General features: G+C 54.5%; 1 protein-coding gene and 1 long non-coding RNA gene across 18 annotated transcripts in view; one reads left to right on the top strand and one right to left on the bottom strand.

Annotated features, from left to right (window-relative positions):
• The window catches only part of SNX19 (sorting nexin 19), a 111490-nt gene extending 108108 nt beyond the window's left edge, over positions 1–3382 (bottom strand). For all 17 annotated transcript variants that reach the window (XR_013942076.1, XR_013942077.1, XR_013942078.1 and 14 more), the window contains exons 1-2: positions 891–3382; positions 339–477 (exon numbers count right to left, since the gene is read on the bottom strand). Coding sequence is in view for 13 of the 17 variants with exons in the window: in XM_080567934.1 (XP_080424060.1) it covers positions 339–477; positions 891–2423 (1672 nt within the window). In the remaining 4 variants the exon portion in view is untranslated. The remainder of the gene's footprint in view (positions 1–338; positions 478–890) is intronic.
• Positions 3383–3802: 420 nt separating this feature from the next.
• On the top strand, positions 3803–22813 carry LOC308182845. Its single transcript, XR_013942126.1, has 2 exons — positions 3803–4852; positions 19324–22813. It is a non-coding gene; the product is annotated as an uncharacterized lncRNA (long non-coding RNA).
• The last annotated feature ends 343 nt before the right edge of the window (positions 22814–23156 follow it).

Genomic DNA, 23156 nt, shown 5'->3' with positions numbered 1-23156 from the left:
CCAACATTTGCTTGTATACAAACAAGATACCTGCAGATACCCACATTTTGATGTTGCTGCTCACTGCTAAGGTACAAAACTGCAAAAGCAAGCATTCTGATTTAAATGGGAACAAGGAGGTTTTTTGCAACACTGGAATTTGCCAGTGAAAAATATTCCTCCTCCAATCAGCTCTGCACTGGCAATGGAGGACATGAGCATCATGAACAGCCCAGGCATGCTCTGACAGTGCTGGATAACCTCAGAGCAGAGAGGGGACACAGACTAGGGTGAGAGAAGAAAAAAAAAAGAGAAAAAAAGAAAAATGACTTTCACAGAAAGCTGATGCAGGCACTGACTTTTCAGGAACTTGCGGAGCTCTGGTTTCTCTTCCAGTCTGGTCTGGAGGTTGAGGAACTCCCGGTAACGCCGGTTCACGGTGTGGTAGGCCATTTGCTGAAGGCTGCCCGTGCTGTCACCCTCCAGGGCTGTCTCGTACTGAGGAGGAAAACAACAGTCATTAATCCTTACAGACCCCAAAATAATCCTGATGTACTGTATTCCTTGCTGGCCCCACAACCCCCAGGCCCCACGGAGCTCCCATCCACTAATTTCTCAGATTGACCCTCCCCTGCATAGCAGGGGCTGCACAGCACACAAATCCCTCATGATGAAGGGACTGGGTAAATTGGGATGTAAGACTCCAACAGTCCCACACAATGACTGGCCAAGGGTTGTATCCCCTGTCCTGCATCCAAACAGCCACTGTCACCATGCCTGATCTTTCCCTGCTGCCAGACAAAGATCTTTAAGCTACAGAGAGCAGAAGCCTGCAACTCCAAACCCCAGTCCGTGATGCCCAGCTGGGGCATGGATCTTAAAAAAGGGGTGGGTGCCCAGGGAGCATTTACCTTGACCGTGTACAGGGTGTAGGGGTGGAAGCCAGTCCCGCTGTGCTCCCGGGCAGTGATGGTCCCGGTTATCCGCAGGTTCTGGATGACGACTGGCCCGTCGGGGCTGTTGAGGGGCTCAAAGCTGAAGGTGCTGATGGGAGCTGTCGGGGAGGATGAGAGCAGGGGAAGAGTCTGCCCAGGGTCTGGGGGGCTTTGTGGTGGCACTTCTGATGCCCCCAGTTCTTTCCCCAAGCTGCAGGGCCTCTGCGAGGAGGACTTCTTGGGGACAGGTGGGCTCTCCTCCTCCTTCTCCACTGCTGGATCGATTTGGATGTCAGGGCAGGAGCTCAGAACAAAAGCAGAAGGGGGAAGCAGGCCAGCATCCGTGCAGGTGGCATTGCTTTCCTCCAAGTCCCCCACGCCATCCCCTGAAGCGTCCGGTCCCTCGAGCACAGCAGGGGTGTCAGGGAGGGTGTCATCGAGACACTCCTTGGCAGGCGATGGTGCCAGCAGGTCCACGTCCTGGCCAGGATCAGGCGCAGGGGACTCCAGCTCCAAACCCTCACAAGGAAACAGGGAGCCCAGGGCTTGTGGGCGGAGGAAAGGCACCTCCGTGCGGCTCAGCCCGCCTGCTGCGTCCTCTCCCTCCTCACCAGCAGCCCCGGGCACCTCCACGACCCTCGGGGAAGGGGGCAGCCCTGCAGGAGCAGAATCAGGCTGCACAGCGAAGGACAAGCGGTCAGGCACCGGGGGCGCAGGGGGCACCTCCTCTTCCCGGGGCTTCTTGGAGAAAGCCGCGACGAGCAGCAGGTTGATCCAGTCGGGATCGGCCATCTTCCTGACAGCGGGCAGCAGCACGTTGCAGGCCACCAGCTCCACCACCACGAAGCGTCCCGTCCGCGTCTCCAGGTGGGGCTGGGGCACCAACGCCTGCAGCAGCACCTCCACAGCGGCCCGAGCGTAGCCCACCTCCACCGACGGGCTGCGGAGGGCTGGATGCGTGCCCGCTATCCGGCTGTACTCCTGCCACAGCGTCCGGCTGCCCTCCGGGGTGTCCCGTAGGGCCTGGCAGGCCTGCAGGTAGCTCTGCAGGTGGTGGCTGCAGAGGAGAAGAAGGCGTCGAGCCAGGGCCTTGCGGTCCACCCGCCCCATCCGCCGCCTCAGCTCGGCGGCCAGCCCGGCCATGGCTTTCTCCACCTCGTCCTCGAAGGCGCGCTCGGCGCTGACGGTGCGGTACCAGGAGGAGACGAAATCCCGCACCACCTTGCGGATGGTGCCGGCGATCTCCCGCTCCAGCTGCTCCTCCGCTTGCGGGCTGGGCGGCGAGGGCCGCAGGGTGCCGACGAAGCGCTCCAGCCGCAGCCGCCAGCCCGGCCGGCTCAGGGCGCGGGGTCCCAGCCAGCCGCCCACGGCCGCCAGCGCCCCGCAGAGCAGCCCCAGCGCCCGCAGGTCCAGCAGCAGGCGCAGCGCCAGCAGCCAGCCCAGCACCGCCGCCAGCGCCAGCAGCTGCCGACGGCCCGGCCGCCGCGTGCTCGCCCCGCGGGATGGCATTTTGGGACGGCCACAGTGGGTTATGAGGTGCCTGCCGTGCCGTGGGGCTGCAACGCGCCGGGATGAAGCCCCCAGGGAGGGGAACTCCAACCCACCAGAATACTTTTGGGGACACGACCCCAGGGAGCTGGGCTCCAGTCCTCTGGGATCCTTATGGGAATGTAACACCCAAGGAGCAGGACTCCAATTCACCAGGATCCTTATGGGGACACAGACCCCAGGGAGCAGGGCTTCAACCCCCAGGATCTTTACGGGGTCACAACCCCAAGGAGCAGGACTCCAATCCACCGGGATCCTTATAGGAACACAGCCCCCAAGGAGAAGAGCTCCAGCTCTCTGGGATCGTTATGGGGACACAGCCCCCACGGAGGGGGTCTCTACTCCCACCGGGCTCTTTATGGGGATGCAGCTCCAGGGATAAGGGCTCCAAACCACCGGGATCCTTAGGGGAATGTAACCCTCAAGCACCGGGGCTCCAACCCACCGGAATCCTTGTGGGGACACAGCCTGCAGGCTCCTTATGGGGACACAGCTCCACGGATCAGGGCTCCAACCCTCCAGGCTCCTTATGGGGACACAACCCCCAGTGAGGGGGTCTCCAACCCCTGCGATCTTTATGGGGACACAGCCCTCAGGATCAGGGCCCCAAACCCCGGGACACTTATAGGGACAGAGCCCCAGGGATCGGGGCTCCAACCCTCCAGGATCGTTATGGGGACACAGCCCCCAGGAAGCTGAGCTCCAGCCCTCCGGGCTCTTTATGGGGACACAGCCCCAGGGATCAGGGCTCCAACCCACCGGGATCTTTACGGGGACACAGGGCCCAAGGAGTGGGGCTCCAACCCCCCGGGATCCCCAGCGGGATGCGACACCCGGGGCTCAGGGCTCCAAACCCCCGGGCTCAGGGCTCCAACCCGCCGCCCTCTCCCCGCCCCACGCTCCGGCCCCCGGCCCCACGTTACGCACCGGGCCCCCCGCTCCCACACACCGCCTCCTCGGCTCGGCGCCGGGACCCGGGGCCGGGGCCGCCCCACAACTGGCCCCAAACCTCCGGGCCGCCGCCACCGACCTCCGGCGGCCCGCCCCCCGTTCCGTCACTTCCACTGCTCCCGGTGGCGGCCTGCGGCCTCACAGCGCCCCATAGCGCCCACACGGCCCCCATAGCCCCCACAGGGCCCCCATAGCGCCCACACGGCCCCCATAGCGCCCACACGGCCCCCATAGCGCCCACACGGCCCCCATAGCGCCCACAGGGCCCCCATAGCGCCCACACGGCCCCCATAGCGCCCACAGGGCCCCCATAGCCCCCACAGGGCCCCCATAGCGCCCACACGGCCCCCATAGCGCCCACACGGCCCCCATAGCCCCCACAGGGCCCCCATAGCGCCCACACGGCCCCCATAGCGCCCACACGGCCCCCATAGCCCCCACAGGGCCCCCATAGCGCCCACAGGGCTCACACGGTGCCCCGCAGCACACACCGGGACCCGCAGAGTCCCCCCACAGCCCCCCAAAGTCCCCACAGAGCCCCCGCCCGCCCCCGAAGGGACACGGGGCTCTGATGCCCTCGCAGTTCTCGTTGTGGAACGAAAGATGCCTGCGCTTGACCAAAAAGCTTGAAGTTAGTTCATAAAGCAGCCCGGTGGTGGTGCACGAGGGGGGGGTGTGGTGCTGAGCAGCCTGTCCGGGCTGGGGCACGGCGACACGGGGCACCCCTAAATGCACCTAAACCCCACCGCCTGGGTTAAGCACCGCAGAAAGTCATGGAATCGTATCAAAGAGTGGCTCGGGATGGAAGGGACCTCAAAAATCAGCTCGTTCCCCTGCCACCGGCAGGGATGGCACCACCAGATTGGGCTGCCCAAAGCCCCATCCAGCCTGGCCTTGAGCGCCTGCAGGGATGGGGCAGCCCCAGCTTCTCTGGGCAACCTGTGCCAGGGCCTCACCGCCCTCTGAGTGAACAATTTCCTCCTAAACTCTAATCTAAATCTCCCCTCTTTCAGTTTTAAACCATTCCCCCTCATCCTGTCATTATCAGACTGAGCAAAAAGTCACTCCCCCATCTCTTTTATAAACCCCCTTTAAGTACTGCAAAGCCACAACGAGGTCACCCCAGAGCCTTCTCTTCTTTAGGCTGAACATCCCCCAAAGCTCTTCTTTAGGCTGATTATCCCCAGCTCTCTCAGCTTTTTTTTTTTATTATTATTTTTATTTTTATTTTTTTTGTAGGAGTGGTGCTAATAAAATAAAGGGCTGAGCTGGGAGGGGGCATGGGATGGGCAGCCCAGGCCTGCTGGGCATCGTTAGCAGCACTCAGGCACTAATTGGGGTGGGCTGGGGCTGGGAGTGCCCTGAGGAGGGCTGGGGACCTGCTGGGGACAGTCCTGGTGGAGGAAGGTGGTGCGGCAGCAGGGAGCTTCTGCAGGAAGGTGAGGGGGATGTTAGAAATGTTTCTGGAGTCAGGGTGGGATGGGGTACGTGTGGTGTGTTCAGAGGTGCCCTGGCTGCAAAATGGGGGGGGGCTAGGGGGCAAATCCCCATTTTGGTGCTACCAGGAGGGGCGGCGGGGGGGTTTGCTTGTCCTAAGGGGGCTTGTGTTGTGTGATCAAGCTTTGAGTGGCAGTTTGGGGCTGATAAACCTCCTGACTGAAATGGCCTCATCATTGTAGCTTTTGGTTCCTATATGGTGTGCAGTTGCAGCTCTTTTCTGATGTGAGCAGCAAAGGAAAAAAAAAAAGAAAACAACAACAACAACAAAAAAAACCAAAGCCAGGGCAGGGAATGCTCCTGGCCTGCAGCTCAGCAAGTGCTGGGCTGGGGTTGGGGCTGTTGTGGTGGGGATCAGCCCAGCTGGAGCTGTTTGCGTGAGGGGTTGTGCTGTGCTCTTTGTTTTTGGTGCATTCCCATCTCTGCTTCCTCGTGTTATGGTGTAAATGCTGTAACAGAATGGTATGTTGGATGAGTCTGGGTAATGGTGAAGCAGATCTGCAGATCCGATTTATTTTTTTTTCCCCCCAAGTGAGCAAAATGCCATGCCAGTTGCGTGAATCTTGCTGCCTCCTTGGCATGCTCAGAAGTACAGGCATGCAAGAGAGAGCTTGAGCTCTCTGGGCAGGTGGGGATTAGCACAGCTGAACCCAATGAATTGGCAGAGCCCAATTTCTCCTGTTCCACTGCTAAACATCCGAGGGCCCCAGCACGAATGATGGCACTCTCATAGCTTTGCACTGCCTCAGCTTTCCCTCTGCAGTAGCAGTGGTGCTTGCCCTGTCCACGGATACGTTCTCCCTGACAGGCTGCAGGACTGCTGGCCGTGAGGTTTCATGGGTGCATCCCTAAGTCCATGGAGTGTTTGTTGCTTTTCTCCGTTTCTCCTTAAAAGATTTCAAGTGTGCTCAGCAGAGTTGGGGGTGAGCCTGGGAGGTGCATCACGGGGCTTGGGAGATACCAAAAGCATCACTGCTCTGAATTGCACCTGCTGGGGCACGAGCCCGATCATTCCTCCTAATTTCTCCTGATATGTCTGTGCTGCCGAAGGATTGCAGCCTGGGGCTGAAGCTTCCAAATCAGAAGAGCTCACAGAGTGTGGCTTCTGCAGGCTTTGGCATCGAGCTGCTGGCCCTTACGTTATGGTATAGGAGCTGGTGGAGGGCGAGGTGCCGAAGTTAATGCTGTGGTGTTTTAATCAGGTCCCCAGCAGTGACAAACGGCCCCATCCCACACCACGAGCAGCTTTTTATTGCAGTGGGACCGTCTGCAGGCTGAAATTCCTCGGTGCCACGTAACCATGTGGAGAGAGGGACCCGTGGGGAGCTGTTGTTCTTCCATGGTGGAAGTTGGGCTGGGAAGCACGGCCAATTAAAAGAGATTAATATATAACCTGTACAAACCGAGGAAACAGACAGCTAATTATTAATGCAGAACAGAGTGCGTGGTGTTAGCGGGACGGGGAGCAAAGCGCCGTGCTGATCTGAGGAGGTGCGATGCCCTCAGGACTGGGAGCTTCCATGTGTTGTCCTGGCTGATCCCTGGTGCTAAATCCCCCAGCTGAGGTGGCATCGCCTTTCTGGAGCACCCAGGTTTGTTCCAATCAAAAATCTTCCTGCTCACAACCCTGAGATTGGGACCCCCGTCTTAGTTAAATAGTGCCTGGCTTAACGGGCTGCTTTGGGGAAGGGCGGTACCCCTGCGGCTGCTCTGGGAGCTGCTTTCTGGAAGTCACAGCTGCCTGCAAGTTTTAATGGGGGCAGTTGTAAATGATGCAGAAAAAATTAACTGGCTCAGGTATGCTGTCTCCTGGAGCTCCTCGCGGGGCCATAAAACTCGCCGTGTTGCTCCTTTGTCTCCGGCGGTGGCTCTGGTGCCGTGATTCTGCTGTTGGGAAGGAAGGATGGCTGCACAGCCCTGCTGCTGGCTGGGATGAGGACAAATATGTGCAATTCCCCGTTTTGACAAGAATTTCCTATGTGGGAAATAACTCACGGTGCAGTTCCTCTTCTTGCACGTCAGGCACAAAGGAGGCGAACGCGTGGCGAGGCGCTGTCAGAGCGGATGCCTTTACCATGGGGCTTATTTCCACTCTCTTCTCCCCCAGAAAAAAAGGCAGGAACAGCTTGCTTGGATGGATGTGGAAGGCAGCTCGCATAAATCCCATCCTTTTTCCCCATCGTGATATCGGGGCTGTTGCGGCGCTTGTTGGAGGACGAGGCTGTTCAGCGTGCAGCACAGCAGTGCTCCGGCAGTCGGGGCTGCATAAATAACCGAGGGTAGACGGAGTTGCTCATTAAGTACGAACTCGGGGGTGAAGTATAGAAGGCTTAGGCACTGAACCCTTCTTCTGTGGACTTGGAAGAGGGGAGCGTGGAGCTGTCAGGATGATTTTTATCTGACGTGAGCTAGAAAGCGTCCCCAGCACAGCCCTGGCAGGCTGGTTATAACGTCCTTTCGGTGCCTACCCTGAGCATTGGTGCTTTGCCAGCTGTCGTTGAGCACTCATTACATCCCCTACCTGCGTCTCTCCTTGCCTGGATGTTGTGGAAGGCTGGCCCCTTGCATTGCATCCCGGGGGTGTTTTTCTTCTGCCTCCTTCCTGCCTCCTTAGAAACCGGAGTTATTAACGTGGAGACAGGCTGTGTGGTGTCTGGAACGAAAAGGCCATGGTGGGACCTTAGCTGCTGTAGAAATGCTGTAATTTGGGCAGTCCTTTGTCTCCTGTGCGAGCCCTTAAGTGACCAAACGAGGCTGTTGTTGCTGCTCTGCTGGCTCTGGGTCTGGTTTTGTGCTTACCAGCCGGCAGTGTCCAGCTGAAGGGGCTCCGGGAGCAATTCCTCCTCCTGGATCCCAGTGGGTGTTTGCTCTGGGATGGCTCTGGTGGCTCAGTGTGTGTCAGCTGGACCACGGCTCGGAGACCTTCAGGACGTGAACCACGCATGGCCCGTCCTCTCTCACCACCCCTGGCTATGCCCTGCTGGGATGAAACATCCCGGCCGCATCCTGCGCGTGGCGTGATTCACACACTCCTAGCACATAAATCTAAGAAAGTGGATTTGGGGAAAAACTTGCCAGCCTCCAGTGCAACTTGTCTTTAAATTATTTAACAAGCTTCTTAAGCAACTCAGCCATTTTGCATGGAATTTGTCAAGGCTCCATCAGCTATATACAGTGCAATGTGACAGCCATACTTTTATTACAAACAGTGTATTAATCTTGGAATAGTGCTATTTGTTTTCCTCTCTTGCTTTTATGGTGCTTAAAAGCATGTATCTTCTCCTGAAAATCAATAACTAAAGCTATGAATAATAAAAAACACTGCAGTGAATGGCTCATAGAGATCCTATGGCTGTAAGTTGCAGCAGTAATGACTCTGTTTGCTATCCATTAAGTACGTGAACTCAGAAGAATTATGCAGATTATAATAGCTGTATCAACATAAGTATGTTTTGCTGATAGACTTTCCTGATTGGATCCACGGGATATAAGCCTGCTAATCCCCTGCGCAGAAGACCTGATTATATTAGAGTGCTCTGCAGATCTGCAGATAGAAAGTTAAGAAACAATTAAAAATGTTGGCCGGTGTGTGGGATTTCTCAAAAGCACTCCGGTTGCTGCTGCGTTTGTTTCTCTTGAAGCAGATGCATGTTTTTTTGTTTTTTTTTCCTCCATCTTTGGTGCAAGGCGAAAGAGCCCAGCTCCGAGCTCTGCAAATGTGCATCTGCAAAATGGCGGGTGTGCCAAAAAGTGGGATTTGCCCCGTGAGCAGCAATTGCTCGTCCAAGTGGCCACCTGCACCTACGCGTGGTGCCTGCACGTGGGGCTGCTAAGTGCACTGCACGTCTGTGTGCCCGGACCCTTTCTTGCTCCCCCCCCCATGCCTGCAGCCTTCCAGAGATCTGTTGGCTGAAGCTAATAACGGAGCTGCAATGAAAGGAAAACCAGCCTGTAATTAAAAAATCTGCTTGCTGTGCACTTGACAGTCTTCAAAGTCGTACAATTTTGTATGTAAAACTTTGCATGTAAGATCTGCTTATTAATATCACCTTGCTGCTGTAGTGTGTCACCTCGGGAGATGACAGTAAGCTCTACAAACTCTGCTCCACTTCTTTTAACAATGCCTCAGATTTCTTGCAGGTGGGGAAACTGAGGTGCAGAGACGTGACAGATCCTGCTTGTTCATCTTTCTAAGCCGTGCTGCTTCCCTGATGCTGTGTAATGGCTTAAAAAGAGATGAAAACTTTCCACGGTGTGGGATGTAGGGGAAGGGTAACGTATCTAAATTCCCCGTCCTCCTGTCTAAATCTCCTTGGTTGTGTCTGTTCTTGTGCTGCCGTGGGCTCTTTGGTCACGAGCTCCTGGTGCCTGACGAACACCTTGGCTCCCCTCTGCCTTCTGCACGGATGCCCGGAGAGGTTCTGGCAGGAGCAGAAAGGAGGTCGCAGCGGATCAGGACTCAGCAGAAAGAAAAAAAAATTAAAAAATCCCTCCAGTCAGCATAGATGCGTACACGATTTTGAAATACACTTTTTTGGGGAGTGGGGAGTGGTGGGGAGATGAAAGCACCTTTCCACCAAGGTATCTTCCAGCTCCTCTGCTCCATGCTGAGTGATCCCATGGGGCAGGGGAGAGCAGCCCCTGTGTTTTTGTGCTCATCCCAGCTCTCTTGCTTGCAGCACAGCTGCTCGGGGTGGTGGGGAAAGTCGGACCTGGGAACTTCGGCTCCTCTGGGTGAGGCTTGGCCAGCAGGAGTAAGTGGAGCGTGACTTTTGTCCTTGCATCTGGCTCCCAGCCAGCACCCAGCTTGAGCTTTTTCCTAAAATATGGCCAAAAAAAGCAAAAGGAAGTTTAGGGTTTGATGGTACCACAGGACAAACAGGTCTTAATGATGGCTTGAATCCCATCTAGGATGTGCGTGCTCTTAGTTGTGGTTTGCAGGCTGCTGAGGGGGGAGTGAAGGGTGTTACATCTGACATTCCTGTAGCAGCAGTTACAGGACTGACATGCGCTTCCCCATGTAGAAGAAGAGCAAGGGCATGGTTTGGGTTAGCAGGAGGAATTAACCATCAGTGCTGGGTGTTGTGAGGTTAGAGAAGGGGATGCCCTTTCCAGAGCAGCAGAGCTGGAGGCAGGAGATGCCATCTCCCCTCTGCCCTGTGCTGTCCAGGCCAGGAAGGCGCTGCCTGGAGCCGCAGCAGCTCGCCCTATACCGGCTGGCATCCCATTAGCAAATAAAATCGTTATTTTCGGGATAACGCCGTGAGTTAATGTGATGTGCGCATCGCGAAGCCCCAAACGTGCTGCATGCGGAACTGGGCGTGTTGCAGTGATGAATGTCATGCAAAACTCCAAGGCACTAATTGAAGGTGGTTTCAACAGAATATTCAATTAATGCTCTCTGCGTCGCAGACAGTCTGGAAAAGGCACCGTTTTCTCCCGAGGATCTGTGTTACTGTGCAACAAACAGATGAAAATGAACCGTTTTATGGCCTTCTAATTGAAAGTCGATGCACCGGTTTTATTAAAATTTTCATGGTGGGGGGAACTGGATGCCTCAGGGGCTTGGTAATGGGATGAGTAAGCTCCCTCTTTGCTGCCTCGCATCCAGCCCCAGGCAGAAGCAACTGAAAGCAAATGCCTGAGCCATCCCTGGTGGGATGTGTGGCGTCAGCAGGCGTCCTGGCGTCGCTCTTGGTGGGCTCCCCGTTGTTTTATTCGTGGTCACTGCACCCTTGGGAGCAGCGAGCATCCCTGGGAGAGCTGCGTCCGCAGAAACAGGTGGGGAGCTTGGGTGAGGAGAGGGGGAAAATGAATTTTTCCACCCTTTTGTGGGCAGAAGGCTGAGTTTCCTCCGATTTTTGAGTTTTTCCACGCTTCTTGTGCCCCTGTGCCAACTGAACTTATCAGTAGGAGGGTTGTGCCGAAGGAGCTTCTCTCGCGGGGCAGTGGGGAGCCAAAAAATGGAACAACTTCAGAAATCTCTGTATTTGCTGGCTGATACATCAAAGCTGTTAGCTGAGGCCTTCCGTGGCATTGCACATGAGTACTAATTTATGCTCTCGCATCCAATGATGATTTAGCTGTTTTAAAGCATTATTTACGATGAGTTCCTGTGCCCATTTTGCCATGGTGATAGTGTTGTGATAATGGGAATTTACAGTCCTCTCTGACAAGAGACCGTAAACCAACCGGCTGGATATTTTTTTGTATTCCTACCGGCCTAATTTGTAACATAAAGCACTTAATAATTGTTATTAATGAACCTGCTGCGGTCGGTCTATGGACCCAGCTGGAAATCACATCTGCTCTCGGATTTGCAGCAAATTCCTGCGAGTGGAGGGGAGCACGAGCGCTGCTGGTGGGAGCCTTGCTCGGGCAGGACAGATCTGGGGATGATTGTGGCAAATGTGGGAAATCTCCACGCCACGCTGTTATGGGCAGAATGATACGGAGAGGTTTGATCTGCACGTCCAGGCGATAAAACGTGTTATTTGACCGCTTGGTCGGCTTTTATTTTGCAAAGCCAAGGACCTCTGTTAGCGCGGCTCCGGGGGGAGAGGGAGTGTTTTAATACAAACGTAAAGAAGAAATGGTTTCTTAGGGACAGGGTCTGGGGACGATGAAAATGCATGTTGCTGAACAGTTGTCAGGAGAACATCCCCCGGGATTCCTGTGCCCATCCCTCATCTGAACGGAGAGCAGCCGAGGCTTTTACAGCCAACTGGGGACTGCAGACTGGTTCCAGTTTGGATAGCCAGCCCGGCATGGAGGGATAACGGATGCTTCTAATTTCTCCTGCGTCTTCCAGCAGGTTGTGCACGACCTTGAGAAAGACGTTTAATCTTGCCGTGCCTCCCTTCCTGGCTGAAATAAGGCTGCGTTGTAGTCCTCTGGGTTGCAGCCAAAATGGTGTAAAGCTACAGGCAGCGCGAGCTCAGCCGGCAAGCTCTTTTATTAAACCTTGCAAATCTCGCTCCCGGTAGCCCCCTGTTTGTTCAGGCTTCGGTGTGTTCACTGAGTTGGGATAACAGGGTCTGATGCTAGCGGAAACATCTCGTCACTGACGCAGAAATGCCATATTAGAATATTTTCTGGAAGGTGTGCCCGTGCTTTCAAGTGCTGATGTCAGTAATTAGATGGCTTCAGAGGGTCTGAGCATTGAGAATCCCCTAGCCGAGCCCTCGACTCGCAGCCCCGCGCGTTGTCCGCGGCTGTTGCAATGAGGTAATGCCGTGAAGTATCACCAGCAGATCTTTGCAAGAGGAATATTTTGCATAATTGGTTCCTGACAAGGCCTAAAATACTATTTAGAGTTACACGGCTGCGTGTTAATTTATGCCTGTACTCCTAAGCGTAACTTTGTTATATGGCAGTGTTATTTACGACGCGAGCTCAGATCTATTGTGTGTTGGTGATAGCGCTGTGATAATGGAGATATATAGCTAGCTGTGGCAAGAAGCTATAAAAGAAATGGGGAGATGTTTCTCTGCAGTTATGGACTTAATTTTTTAATGTGAGATATGGTAGTGATTGTAAGTGATGTGATCTGATAGTCAATAGCAAGCAGGTTGGCAGAGGGTTGGGGTTTTTTTTTTGTTTTTTTTTGAAATAACTTTCTTTTGGATGATGCTTTTAAGCTCCTGCTGAGTCTGATCGCCTCCTCCGCTGTTTTTAGTGACTTAAAATCAAAATTACGGGTATTAACTTGTTGCTTTTTTGTTTCTATTAAATACCATTCTCACGTTTAGTTAAAACTTAAATCATATGAAGACGTTAATCCCGCATATTTACTCTGACAAAGCTTAGCCCAGCAGAGATGAAAAATTGCATTTTTATGTAGTCATTTTGATGTTCCTTGGCAGGTTTTAGCGCTTTTGCTGTGTGGAAAGGTTGACTCTTCTGTCCTCATCCGAGGCGAGAGTCCTGAAATACTTGGATGCTTTCCAGCCCTTCCACCGGAGAAGGTCTGGCTTCAGCCGCACGTGTCGGTGCCTGTGGCCCTGTTTTGGATGGGACTGAAGCGCTTGGATTCAGAACTCCGTCAAAACATTACAGGCAGGAACATGTCTTGGTTTTGCATTAGCTTATTTGTGTCGTACTTGACAAAGCGCACCAGGAAACGATCGGGGAAAGCAAGTCTGAGGTTAAAGTTGTCTCAAAACAAAGAATGCAAATGTGGAGTCGCGAGAAGTATCAAAGCAGGGCGATTCGGAGCTGTCGGGTGTTATTTCTCCTCTTCTGTGAAATGAAATTTCTGCAGGGAAAAAGGCCTGACTCTGCACAGTGCTTCACTTCCAGCTAATCTTATTTTTCTGATGGAAAACGGTTCCATCCGAGCTTCTTTCAGCCAGGTCTGCAGCTTGCCCTTTTTGGGCCAGATTTATTCCTTCCCTCAACACGTTTCCTTGTAATCGAGGCAGCCCCAAAGCTCCAGGAAGGGAATCAAAACAGCCGTGGGTACTTCAAAGCGTGGCAGTCGCTCTAGCACGCCGCGTTAGATGTCCTGTGGCCGCTAATCCAGCGTGGGACGTGACCCTTCCCAGGTGTCCCCCTCTCTTCCAGAGACCTTGAAAAGAGCCCTGATGGACTGAACTCAACTTCTGCTGAAATCACCCGCCTGCGAGATTTTCCCTGTGAAAACGCAGGGGATTGGGGGATCTGAAAGAAGTATGAGCCAGATGAAATGAGAAACGAGGGGAAAACAGGCAACATGCATGGGCAGGCGCGGCGTTAGCAAGATGGAAAGAGTAAAGGCTTTACTGCGAACAGTAAAAGCCAAGATGAAACTATCACACCGCACATAAAGCTCACAATTTACCAGTAGCCTGGCTGCGGTAAATCACTGCTGAGCTCCAGCCGAGTAGGAGCAGCTCTGGTGTGTGGAGTGTGCAGGGAGAGGAGGGGAAAGGGGGTTGCAAGAGCAAGGAGAACCAAAGTGGAGGTCGTCGTGTCGTGGTGCCATGGTTTGGGGTGGAAGGGACCTCAAAGGTCCTGCATGCTTGTGGGACAAGCCTAGGGAGACCCCACTGAGCAAGTGAGGTCTGTAAAGGGCAGATCGTTTCATGGGACGGCCTAGGGAATGCGAGGAAATGGCTTGTTCTTGGCTTCCCCACGGGCTTTCCTGCGTATTCTTAATTTCCTGGGAGCTCCTCGTGGGAGTAAAACTGCCTCCGCGTTTTGGTGTATCAGAGTGAGGCCCACAAGAAATGGAAGAAACGTGGTGTTTAGTCTGGAAAGCTCGTTCCTAAGTGATGCAGAGGATGCTTGTTAATATTCTCTCTGAAGGCTGCTCATGATGATTCTTCACTTTTTACATCACATTTAAAAATTTTCTTTAAACTGCTATCACTTAAAAATCTTCTTAGCAATTACGGTTATTTAAAAAAAAAAAACTTAAAGAAAATCCCCAAGGTCAAAGCAGTTTCATCTTTATATGGATTGCAATAAATTACTTGGAGTCTATTCATAGGGTAGGGAAGACCTTTTTATGGAGAAAGGATCATTATGGAGTTGCCAGGTCGTTAATTACATTGGGTTCTTCCACTCGCGATGTGAGTCATTTCCATGAAGCAGCGAAGATCATGGTGAGAGATAATGCAGTAAAAAGTGCATTAAAATGCTTCGAATGTCCTCTGCTCATATCTGTACATCAGTCGGAGCTACAGCTGATTCCAAAAGGGCACTGCCAATTTAAATCAATAAATTTTTACTGGTTCGGCTGTGGCCGGTGTAGATACTCGGAGTCGAGGCAGGGGGCTGGTAGCACACTCGTCGTTGATGCTCAGAAGTATTAAAGTTTAATAGACTCTCCAGTCCCATTCTGGCTGGCTGGCGTGTTGGTGCAAATCCACAGCTGCTCCGTTGCCGTCAGCCGAGGGATGCAGGTGTGCGAGCAGAATCTGGCCCTCCGTGCCTTATTTACCACTCGAACCACCTGCTTTAGGAGATAAAGCAGCTGCTATCTCTCTAGCTTTAAATGTGACATTCAGCCAGTCATGCGCCTGGTCCCCTCATCACTTTAGATGCTTGTTGATTTTTTTTCTTAAATGTCAGAAGAGTTTTTAAACTTCATTTGGATGCGGCTGCCAGGCGGCGGTGGCAGCGCCGTCACCTCCCGCGAGGTCCCTCTGCCTCCGCACCGGTGCTGCTGGCGCGCGGCTGCCGACTGCGGCGCCGAGGTGGGGGCAATTAGCCCCCCCCTTTATTAACAAGGAGAGATTCTTGCTGTCGTTTGCCTCCCCTACGAACGCCGTCCTTTTTTGCAGGCCTCAATCCGAGCCTGGGGACGGGCTCTTTTCACCCCGTTTTCCTTCCATCTCTTGACGGCCAGAGAGGGAGCAGTACCGAGTGCAGCCTGGCTTTCTTTTTTTTTTTATTTGAGGTGCTTGCTCTTAAACTGTTTGCCAAAACGCCCCTCAGAACCACGGGTTGCCCTTGGCGTGAAGCAATACAAGCTCGAGTCTTAGCTCTGTGCCTGGGACGCTAGGCAAATCGGTCCCATCCATCTCCCTTTCAGCCCTGCGAGGCTCCTAAGTGAGGCTGAACTTGGCCTGGTCAAATATTTTCTGTCTGTTTTTTTTTCTTGTCTTCTGGAAGCAGTTCACGGCTGGGCCAGCACCTAGCTCCCACCAGCTCAGCCTCATCGCGTCAGGAGGCGATGCGTTATCGAGGCGCTGCTCGGCGCTGCCCTCGGGCAGCCTTAGGAAAACAGGCCGTGGCTGTTTTTTGGAGAGAACTGCACTGCTCGTGGTCCTCGTCCTGACCCAGGAATGGGCATCAACAAGGCTGGGTCTATGAAAAGATCATTTGCAAGGTCTCCCTGGTGGTTGCTCATGAACGTTGAGGGCTCGTGGAAGGGATCAGGTACAGGTTTCCTCTCTGTGGCTCCAGCTCCCTGCTGCTGCTGTTGCCGGTTTTGATGAACGCGTCCCTGCTCCGGAGGTGAAGCTGGGAGAAGCTTCGTCGATGCCAAGGAAGCTCTGGGGATGGGTGGCTGCTGGCTGGGTGCCCTGAAGCTGCTGGCACTGAAGGTGGTGCGGGGAAAGCTGGGTTTTCTGAAGCTCCATACCCACTTCGGGTTATGATGATAAATATTTATCAAGGAAAACCGATCCCCTTTTCACTTCAGTGTTCTCCTTAAGCTCCATCACGCTAATTTGGTGGTGGAGAACCTCAAGCTGAGGCATGCTCTTCCTCCTGGACCCTCCTCTCACCATGGAGGTGATGGCGTCAGGAAAGGAGCAAAGGGAAAGCTCTCGGAGGCTCTCAGCTCTGTTTCTGCTTGCTCTCTGCTCAGGTTAGGTGTTTTGTTCAGCCCTGGTTGCGGCTGGGAAGGCAACCCACCCTGAGCCATGCTCTCCCATGGCTGGCTGGAGCCCTGTTAGTGGGTTTACGAATCTATAAACCTAGAGGAAAAGCTGCTTCTGCGTGGAAAGGACCATTCTCAATTATCAGTGTGGCGATCTGGGGGGGAGTTAAGATTATGGAGGTCTTCAAAGCACGTTGAACGTGGAGCTGATCAGCAGCCGCTCTGTGCCAGCATTGCTTCGTGTCACTGGAGATCCACCCAGAGACGGGCTGGGGTAGCTTCTGGAAGGCCACGGGGACAGATCTGCGGGGTGTCAGCAGGGGGCTGAGGTGCGGGGTTTGCTGTGAGGATGCTGAGCCAGAGGGAGCTTGGAAGGGGAGGAGGAGGAGGACGGGCGATGTGTGGCTGCAGCACATCGGGTACTGCTCCTGCACAATTTACAGCGTTTGCAGCAGCACCCGAGCTCCCGACCCGAGCTCTGCTCCGGAGAGGGGCAGGGCGGCTGTGGGGCAGGCACAAACGCGCCGTGTCTAATCACGAGCTCAAAGCCTTCACCGTCAAACCTTCAGCTCTTCACAGTCTAATTACAACTTGCCTGGTGCATTGGTTACGATGAGCAATGAAGATATAATCGCTGCTGTTATTTGTCCTTCCTGGCTCCAGCTGTTAAAACAATTCCTCCTTCATAGCCCAGCCAATTTCATGGCTCTAACGCGTCCCCGCCGCTCCCCGCCCGCTCCCGCATCCCGCGCGTCGGGCGCGAGGCACCACAATCTCCATGAAAGCAGCCTATTTCCTGCATGAAGCCCGTGAAATTGGGAAGATAATATTTTCAGAGCTGCCGGTACCCTGATTGCATGTTTGTTTGAAATGACAGTTTATGTTGTCTCTCTCTTTCATTAGGGAGGTTCAGCGATCGCGATGTTATTAACTAACAACAGCACTCACTGCATATAAACATGATTCCGCAGAGACACTCCAAGGAGCACTTGAAGGCAGAGGGGAGGGAGATTGAGAAGGAAGAGAGATGCTGTGCTTCTTGCCTTTTTTTCCCCCTCTCTCCTTCCACTGGAAGGAAGGCTTGGAAGTGATTTTTAGCTAGATGAGAAGCTCAGAAGCGTTTCGTTTTGTACTGAGGTTCCCTGACAGCGATGGGAAGCGGAGCAGCGACTCTCCAGCGTAAGATGTCTGGCAATTCCTGCAGCGCCGCGCTCTGCCAGGGCTCGAGGACTTCCGAGAAGCTGCTCCCTGCCTACAGACTGCTGAGCTGGATGGCTCTGAAACGAACCCTCGCATCTCCAAATGCTCGCTGCTGGCAGGGCGCAGCCTTGATCCGCTCTCCGTGCCCTGAAGGTGGAGGGAGGAGGGTCTGCCTGTTCTCCTTCCAACTCAAATCTTCCTTCAGAGCGGGCTGAGCTGCACGCAGTGGGATGCGCCGTGCCTTGCTGTGGGTGCCTCCCGGGGTCTGCAGCGTCTCCTGAAGCAGGTCCTGCCTCCACCTGGTACCCCTCGTGGCTCTGCCTCTGCACCAGGCAAATGTTGTCACTTAATTCACACGGCATGACTGCAGCCCAGGCAGGCGCTAGCTGCAGCCTCATCGCCAGCCCTGTGAAATCCTCTCTGACAGGGCTGCCTTGCTTGGGGTCTGCGAGGAAAGCTGTGCCTACAGGCTCGTCTTCGTGCACTTTAGTGATGGGAATCATTATGGGCTAGCAAAACTATTCCCTGGGGTTAGGGGAGAGCAGGGATTTTCTTTTTTTCAGATCTCGTAAGCTAAGGATGTGCCTGGATGCTGAGTTTCTGGGGTTTTCATGGAGCTGTGGCTTCCCGGGGTGCATTAAAAACCTCACTGTGCTGCCCCGGGGCAATGGGGCTGTGTGAGCAGCATCCTCCCCCAGGCAGCTGGCAGCGTGGGCACAAGCCTAAAAACAAAATTCCCCATGGCTGGGGGCTGGAGGCTGGTTTTGAGGATGCGATGAAGCAATTCAGTTTTGGCAACTGCCCTGGGAAACAGCTGGGAGAGGCAGCCCTAACCGTGGTGGCAGCGTGTCTGGGTGGGCAGACAAATCCTTGGTATCCCGAGGAAGTGTAAAACAGTCTGGAGGAAATGTGAGATTTGGTGGGGAGCCCTCAGCCCAGAAAACAGAGGAGATGCTTCAAGCATCAGGGCTGGGGCTTGTTGCAGGGGTTCTGCCCTTCTCTCTCTCCTGTCTGCACGGTGGAAGAACAAGATGAATCGTTTTGGCGCGTGCGTCAGCACCCAAGCGGCATCGTGGATGTGCTGCTGATTTCCCATGCTGCTGGTGCTGCCTCTTATTAAACATAAATGGCTGTGGAACGGGCTGGGGGGGGGGGGGGTTATCCGTTCCGAGGTATGGAGCTTGTTTTAAATGGAGCCAGCGAAGTTGCTGGTAGCCAGGACTGCCCATTATAAGATCCTGTTTCCAGTGAGTTAACTCTCTGCCAAGTGATAATTGTTCAGGCTAAAAATTTCCATGCTGCAAGTCTGCCTCAGGCTACGTGAAATTGGGGAAAGGGGATCTTTTTTTTTTTGCCTCTTTAAAACAGGAGGAGGAAAAAAAAAATAGAAGTTTGCAACAGAGCTGAAGGGATCCAGTCTCTCCATGAGATGGAGGCAGAGACTTGGAGTTTGGCAGGGGGATGTGAAGGTTGTACAGAGCTGAGAATCGGCAGCAGGCAGGAGCAGGGAGAGGAGAGCTGGGTCTGGTGAGAGATAACTGTCCATTTTCATTACTGCCGACTCATAAACAGAAGACTCTGCTGCGGCTCTAATAGCTGCTGTCTTGTTCATCCCCATATGGGCTGGTTGGTTAATGTGGTTCTTCTGGCTGGATAGCAAAAGCATTCACGATAGGTTGTTAAAGGAGCTTGATTAAAGGTATAGCAATTTAGGAAATAGCAGAAGGCTTCTCATTCAGCCTTAATTTGGTCATTTGCATGGATTTGTTCCCTGTGATTGTTTTGAATGATGTAATTGGGTGTTATTTTCTCTATGGGAGCGCTTTATCTATTCCAAGGAAGTGCTAGCTACAGTGCAAACATGCAACGCTGGGTTCTGGTTTCTCCCTGTCCTGTCTCCAGGAATAACCATCAACCACAAGGCCAGGAGAGGCTGGTGAGCTCCTTGCATCCTGGTTTCCAGCAGCCTGTGGCCTGGGGACTTCCTGAGCCAGACGTGAGGTTCAGCTCCTGCTCAGAAGCCCCGTTCTCCGCGAGCCTGATCTCTTTCTGACCTTGCACGCAATTCTGCCTTCCACATCACCCTGTTGCAACAAGTTTGACAAGCTAATTAGGTGCGTGTGTGTGTGCAGAGAAAGCATTTCTTTTGGTTTTGCACTCAAACCCATGAAAAACAGCTCCTGAACTTCAGACCTACACATCTCCCACGGCGCTGGTGGGGGAAACCAGGGGGCCGCATCCTTCCCCTGCCCCCTGGAGGGGCGCTGGCCGTGGTGGTACCCAAAGCCCCCTCCCCGGGCGAGGCGGGGGGCTGGCATCGGGCGGTGTCAGAGCCTCCCCGCGTGCGCCAGCTGATTAGAAAGCAGAAGAATGGCAAGAGAAAATGAAAATGGGAAGGAGCTTGACAGCCCATGGAGAGGTATTTCAGCTGCAATACAAAACATTTGGTGGTAATTATAGAATAACCTTCATTTAAATGCAAATAAGCCTGTAATTAAGATAAGGGCTCTGTCATTTGCCAGTATTCCTCCTTCACTCCCTTGCCTGCCATGGGTTTTGAGATGTTCCCCATCTCGCTGCGGAGCTGCCTGGTTGCCCGAGGGCTCCCGTGGCAAGGGGTGGGGGTGTGTGGGTGTCACCGAGGTGCAGATCTTCCCCCTGAGCCGTGCCGTCGTCTGCACCGGGCGCGTGATGCTCAGCAGAGGCTGCAGGTGCAGAGCTCCTGTGCCTTGTCTGGGGAGAGCCTGGAGCTGAGCTGGGAGTCCACGTTCCAGAACTGGCCACGGTGGTGGCCGCTTCCCACTGCAAAGCTGCTTGCACCTCACCTTTGCGTAGAGAACTTCGAGCTTTGCTTGCATCTGGGGCTTTGCTAGGAGGAAAAGATGCTACCAAGATGCTAGGAACTCGATAAAGACGTATTGGTAGGTTGAGTTGGAGTGAATTGCACGTGTACTTCCAGACACTGTGCAATAATCATATTTTGGCACTCCGTCCTGGAAGCATCAGTGTCACCAGCACCGAAAAACCTGCGGGTGACAACTTACACTGATTTTTCCCAGCAGTTCATGGGGAGGCAGCTTCCTGCAGGTGCTTGCTGGGAGCCCTTGGGTGCTGCAGCTTGCAGCGGGGCTCCCTGCTGCCCCGCTCCCCTGGGGACGGGCACCAGAGCGTGGCGAAGCTCTGGGAACAGCCATCGCTGGAAAGGTTAGCCAGCAACCTTTGCTTAAACTGTCTCAATCTGTATGAAATGTTATCTCTCCGCCTGACTAAAGATATGTGAGCCGAGGGAGCGGAGATGCTCCCAGATTGTATTTATCTAGCCCTTTGAAAGGGCGTTTGAGAAATTAACTCGGCAGCTTAGGAGAACTTTAATGTTTCGATAAGTGGCTGGAGCTGTGTCTCCGCTTGACACCCGCCATGGAGCATCTCCATCCCGCTTCGGAGGGGGCAAACTCCCCCTGCTGTCACGTGAAAGCTGCCAGCCCCCTGGTGCTGTGGGTGCCCCTTCTTCCTGGGCTCTTCCCCCCCAAAATCCTGCTGGGAACCAGTCCTTCTCTGGATCCGTCCCGCACAGCTGGGAGCGGGTGATGCTTGGGCTGAGCCGCCTTTCCCAAGGCCATCTGCATTGCAGATACCCACGGAAATGCTGCCTGGCTTATTCATTTATTCCCTTTCTCTTCTCCTTCCTTTTCTGGAGACTTCTGCAGGTGGCAGAGGAGGAGGGAAGGGCTGGGTGGGCACAGACCCCGTTTTGGTGGCAGTGGGGACGGGGTGCTGGCTCGGGGTGATGTCCTCGGGGGGGATTTGGGAGCTGAGACTTGGCATCGGCCAAAATTTCAGTAGCTCCTGGGTGCAGAGGCTGTAAAAACAACCAGAAACAGCTGGCAGCTCTCCTCTGGACTTCTCCAGCAAGGCATCCAAGGGGAACACCAGGAGACCCGGTCACCACTAGGACGCAACGCTGAAAGGGCCGAGCTTCTTTCCAATGCCAGCTGAGCGAAGGAGGTGGGAGAGGCTGGAGCGTGGGCTTTCCCTGCTGGAGAGGACCAGAAAAGTTATTCCTGCTGGCCTGGATCATTTCTGTGCTCCCAGCAAGGTCCAGCCAGCCTCCAGCAGAAGAGAGACCACGGGGGAGTGCCAAGGTGCAATTAAACAGCAAGAAGTATCAGCGGGTCACTGGGCTGCTTAGGAAACTAGCCAGAGGAGGGGAAAGAAAAAAAAGGAAAGGGTAATTCACTGGTGAAAATGTTCTTGAATATACAAAGAATAGTCAACATACCTCTGCTTTTAATATTTGATACCTGCCTGTGAATCATTCACCTAAGCGTACAGCCAGCTCGGTGACCTCTGAAGTGCTGCTGCGTGCACCGGGGGGAGCAGAGTGCAGGTTTGGGATGAAAGTGTTGTAATGGTGGAGGGGATGGAGGAGCCCTGGGAGGGGAGCATGGGGAAGAGCCCCCGCGCTGTTCCCGCTGCCCACGAGATGGCAGCCGGTGCCCACGCAGGCACCCGCACCCCAGCACCCGACAGGGGGGAGAGAAATCTCACCTTGGCCCAAACCCGGTGTGCTGGGCTCCTTTAGGGCACCTGAGGTCACTCCCTGCAAGGGGAGGGTGGGAAGGGTCCTGCTCCTGCACCGCCTCACATGGACCGGGGAGAAGGTGCCGTCGGGATATCAAACCCCAGAGAGGTCAGGAGTGCCCTGCCTCAGCTGGTTGGGGGTAGGATTAGTGCCAGGAACAAGACCAAGCTTGGAGAGGGTGAGCGTATCTGCAAGCTGCTGGCTCCCTGGGGGGACCCTCCCAGCACAGCACGGCCCCAGCGTCGTCCCCTGATTCCCTGGGGGCTGCAGCTCAGGGCCGTTCCCTCCTGGATGTGGGCAGACAGACCTGCTGGTGCACGCTGGCGAGGAGCTTTTCCTGCGCAGGAGGGGAGCCCCGTGTCCCTGGGGAGGCATTGCCAGCGATGCCAGGGGGTTTCACCGTCGTTAGCTGTCTAATTGCGCTCCCAGGCTGAGTGCGGGTCTTGCCGTTGGGCTCCTGATGCTTTATTGATTACTGTCGCTTGTAACACTTCATTTTCTCCATTTCCTCCAAATCTAAGCGGCTGATTTATTTTTTCCTTCCCTCCTCGCTGCCCTTCTGAAGTCGCTTTAAGGGCTTAGCCGTGATTTCCTACGCGTTAAATCTCTATCGAAGGGGGAAAGCGGAGCCGTGGAAGGACCCGGCCTGGCACGCAGCAGGGATGCGGGATGCTCCGCGAGGGTCTCCCCTGGGGCAGGCGGGGGGAAGGTGGCTCTGCTTGCTTTCCCGGAGCTCACTGCTCCCCGGTAGTGCACGGGGAGCGACCCCATCCCTCCCTCACCCACACCACGGGCAGCGAAGGAGCCGCAGCACGGCAGAGGGCAGCAAGCCCCCGCTCAGCCAGCCCGTCCCGGTGCCCCCCCCGGAGCATTGCCCCCCTCGCTGCAATAGTTCATGTGCTACAAACAGGCCCAATTACAGTATTGATCTCCTACACGCTGGGAGCCGATGGTAGGTCCCTCCCCAGCTGGCTTGGTAAACAGAGCTCTCCATCAGCAGGCACTTCATGAATGTCACACAGCAACTTTCTCATCATCTCCCCACGGCCGGGGCGGGCGGCTCCCGGTAAGGAAGAGGCGAGCCATCTTGTGAAGAACAGCAAGAAACTGGCTCGCCTCTTCCCTTACCACTGTGCGTTTTCCGCAGTCCTGA

The sequence above is a fragment of the Anser brachyrhynchus genome, assembly GCF_964034855.1.
Source record: "Anser brachyrhynchus genome assembly, chromosome: 25".
In the NCBI taxonomy this organism is placed as follows: Eukaryota; Metazoa; Chordata; class Aves; order Anseriformes; family Anatidae; genus Anser; species Anser brachyrhynchus.
This window is presented reverse-complemented; position numbering and strand designations above follow the sequence as displayed.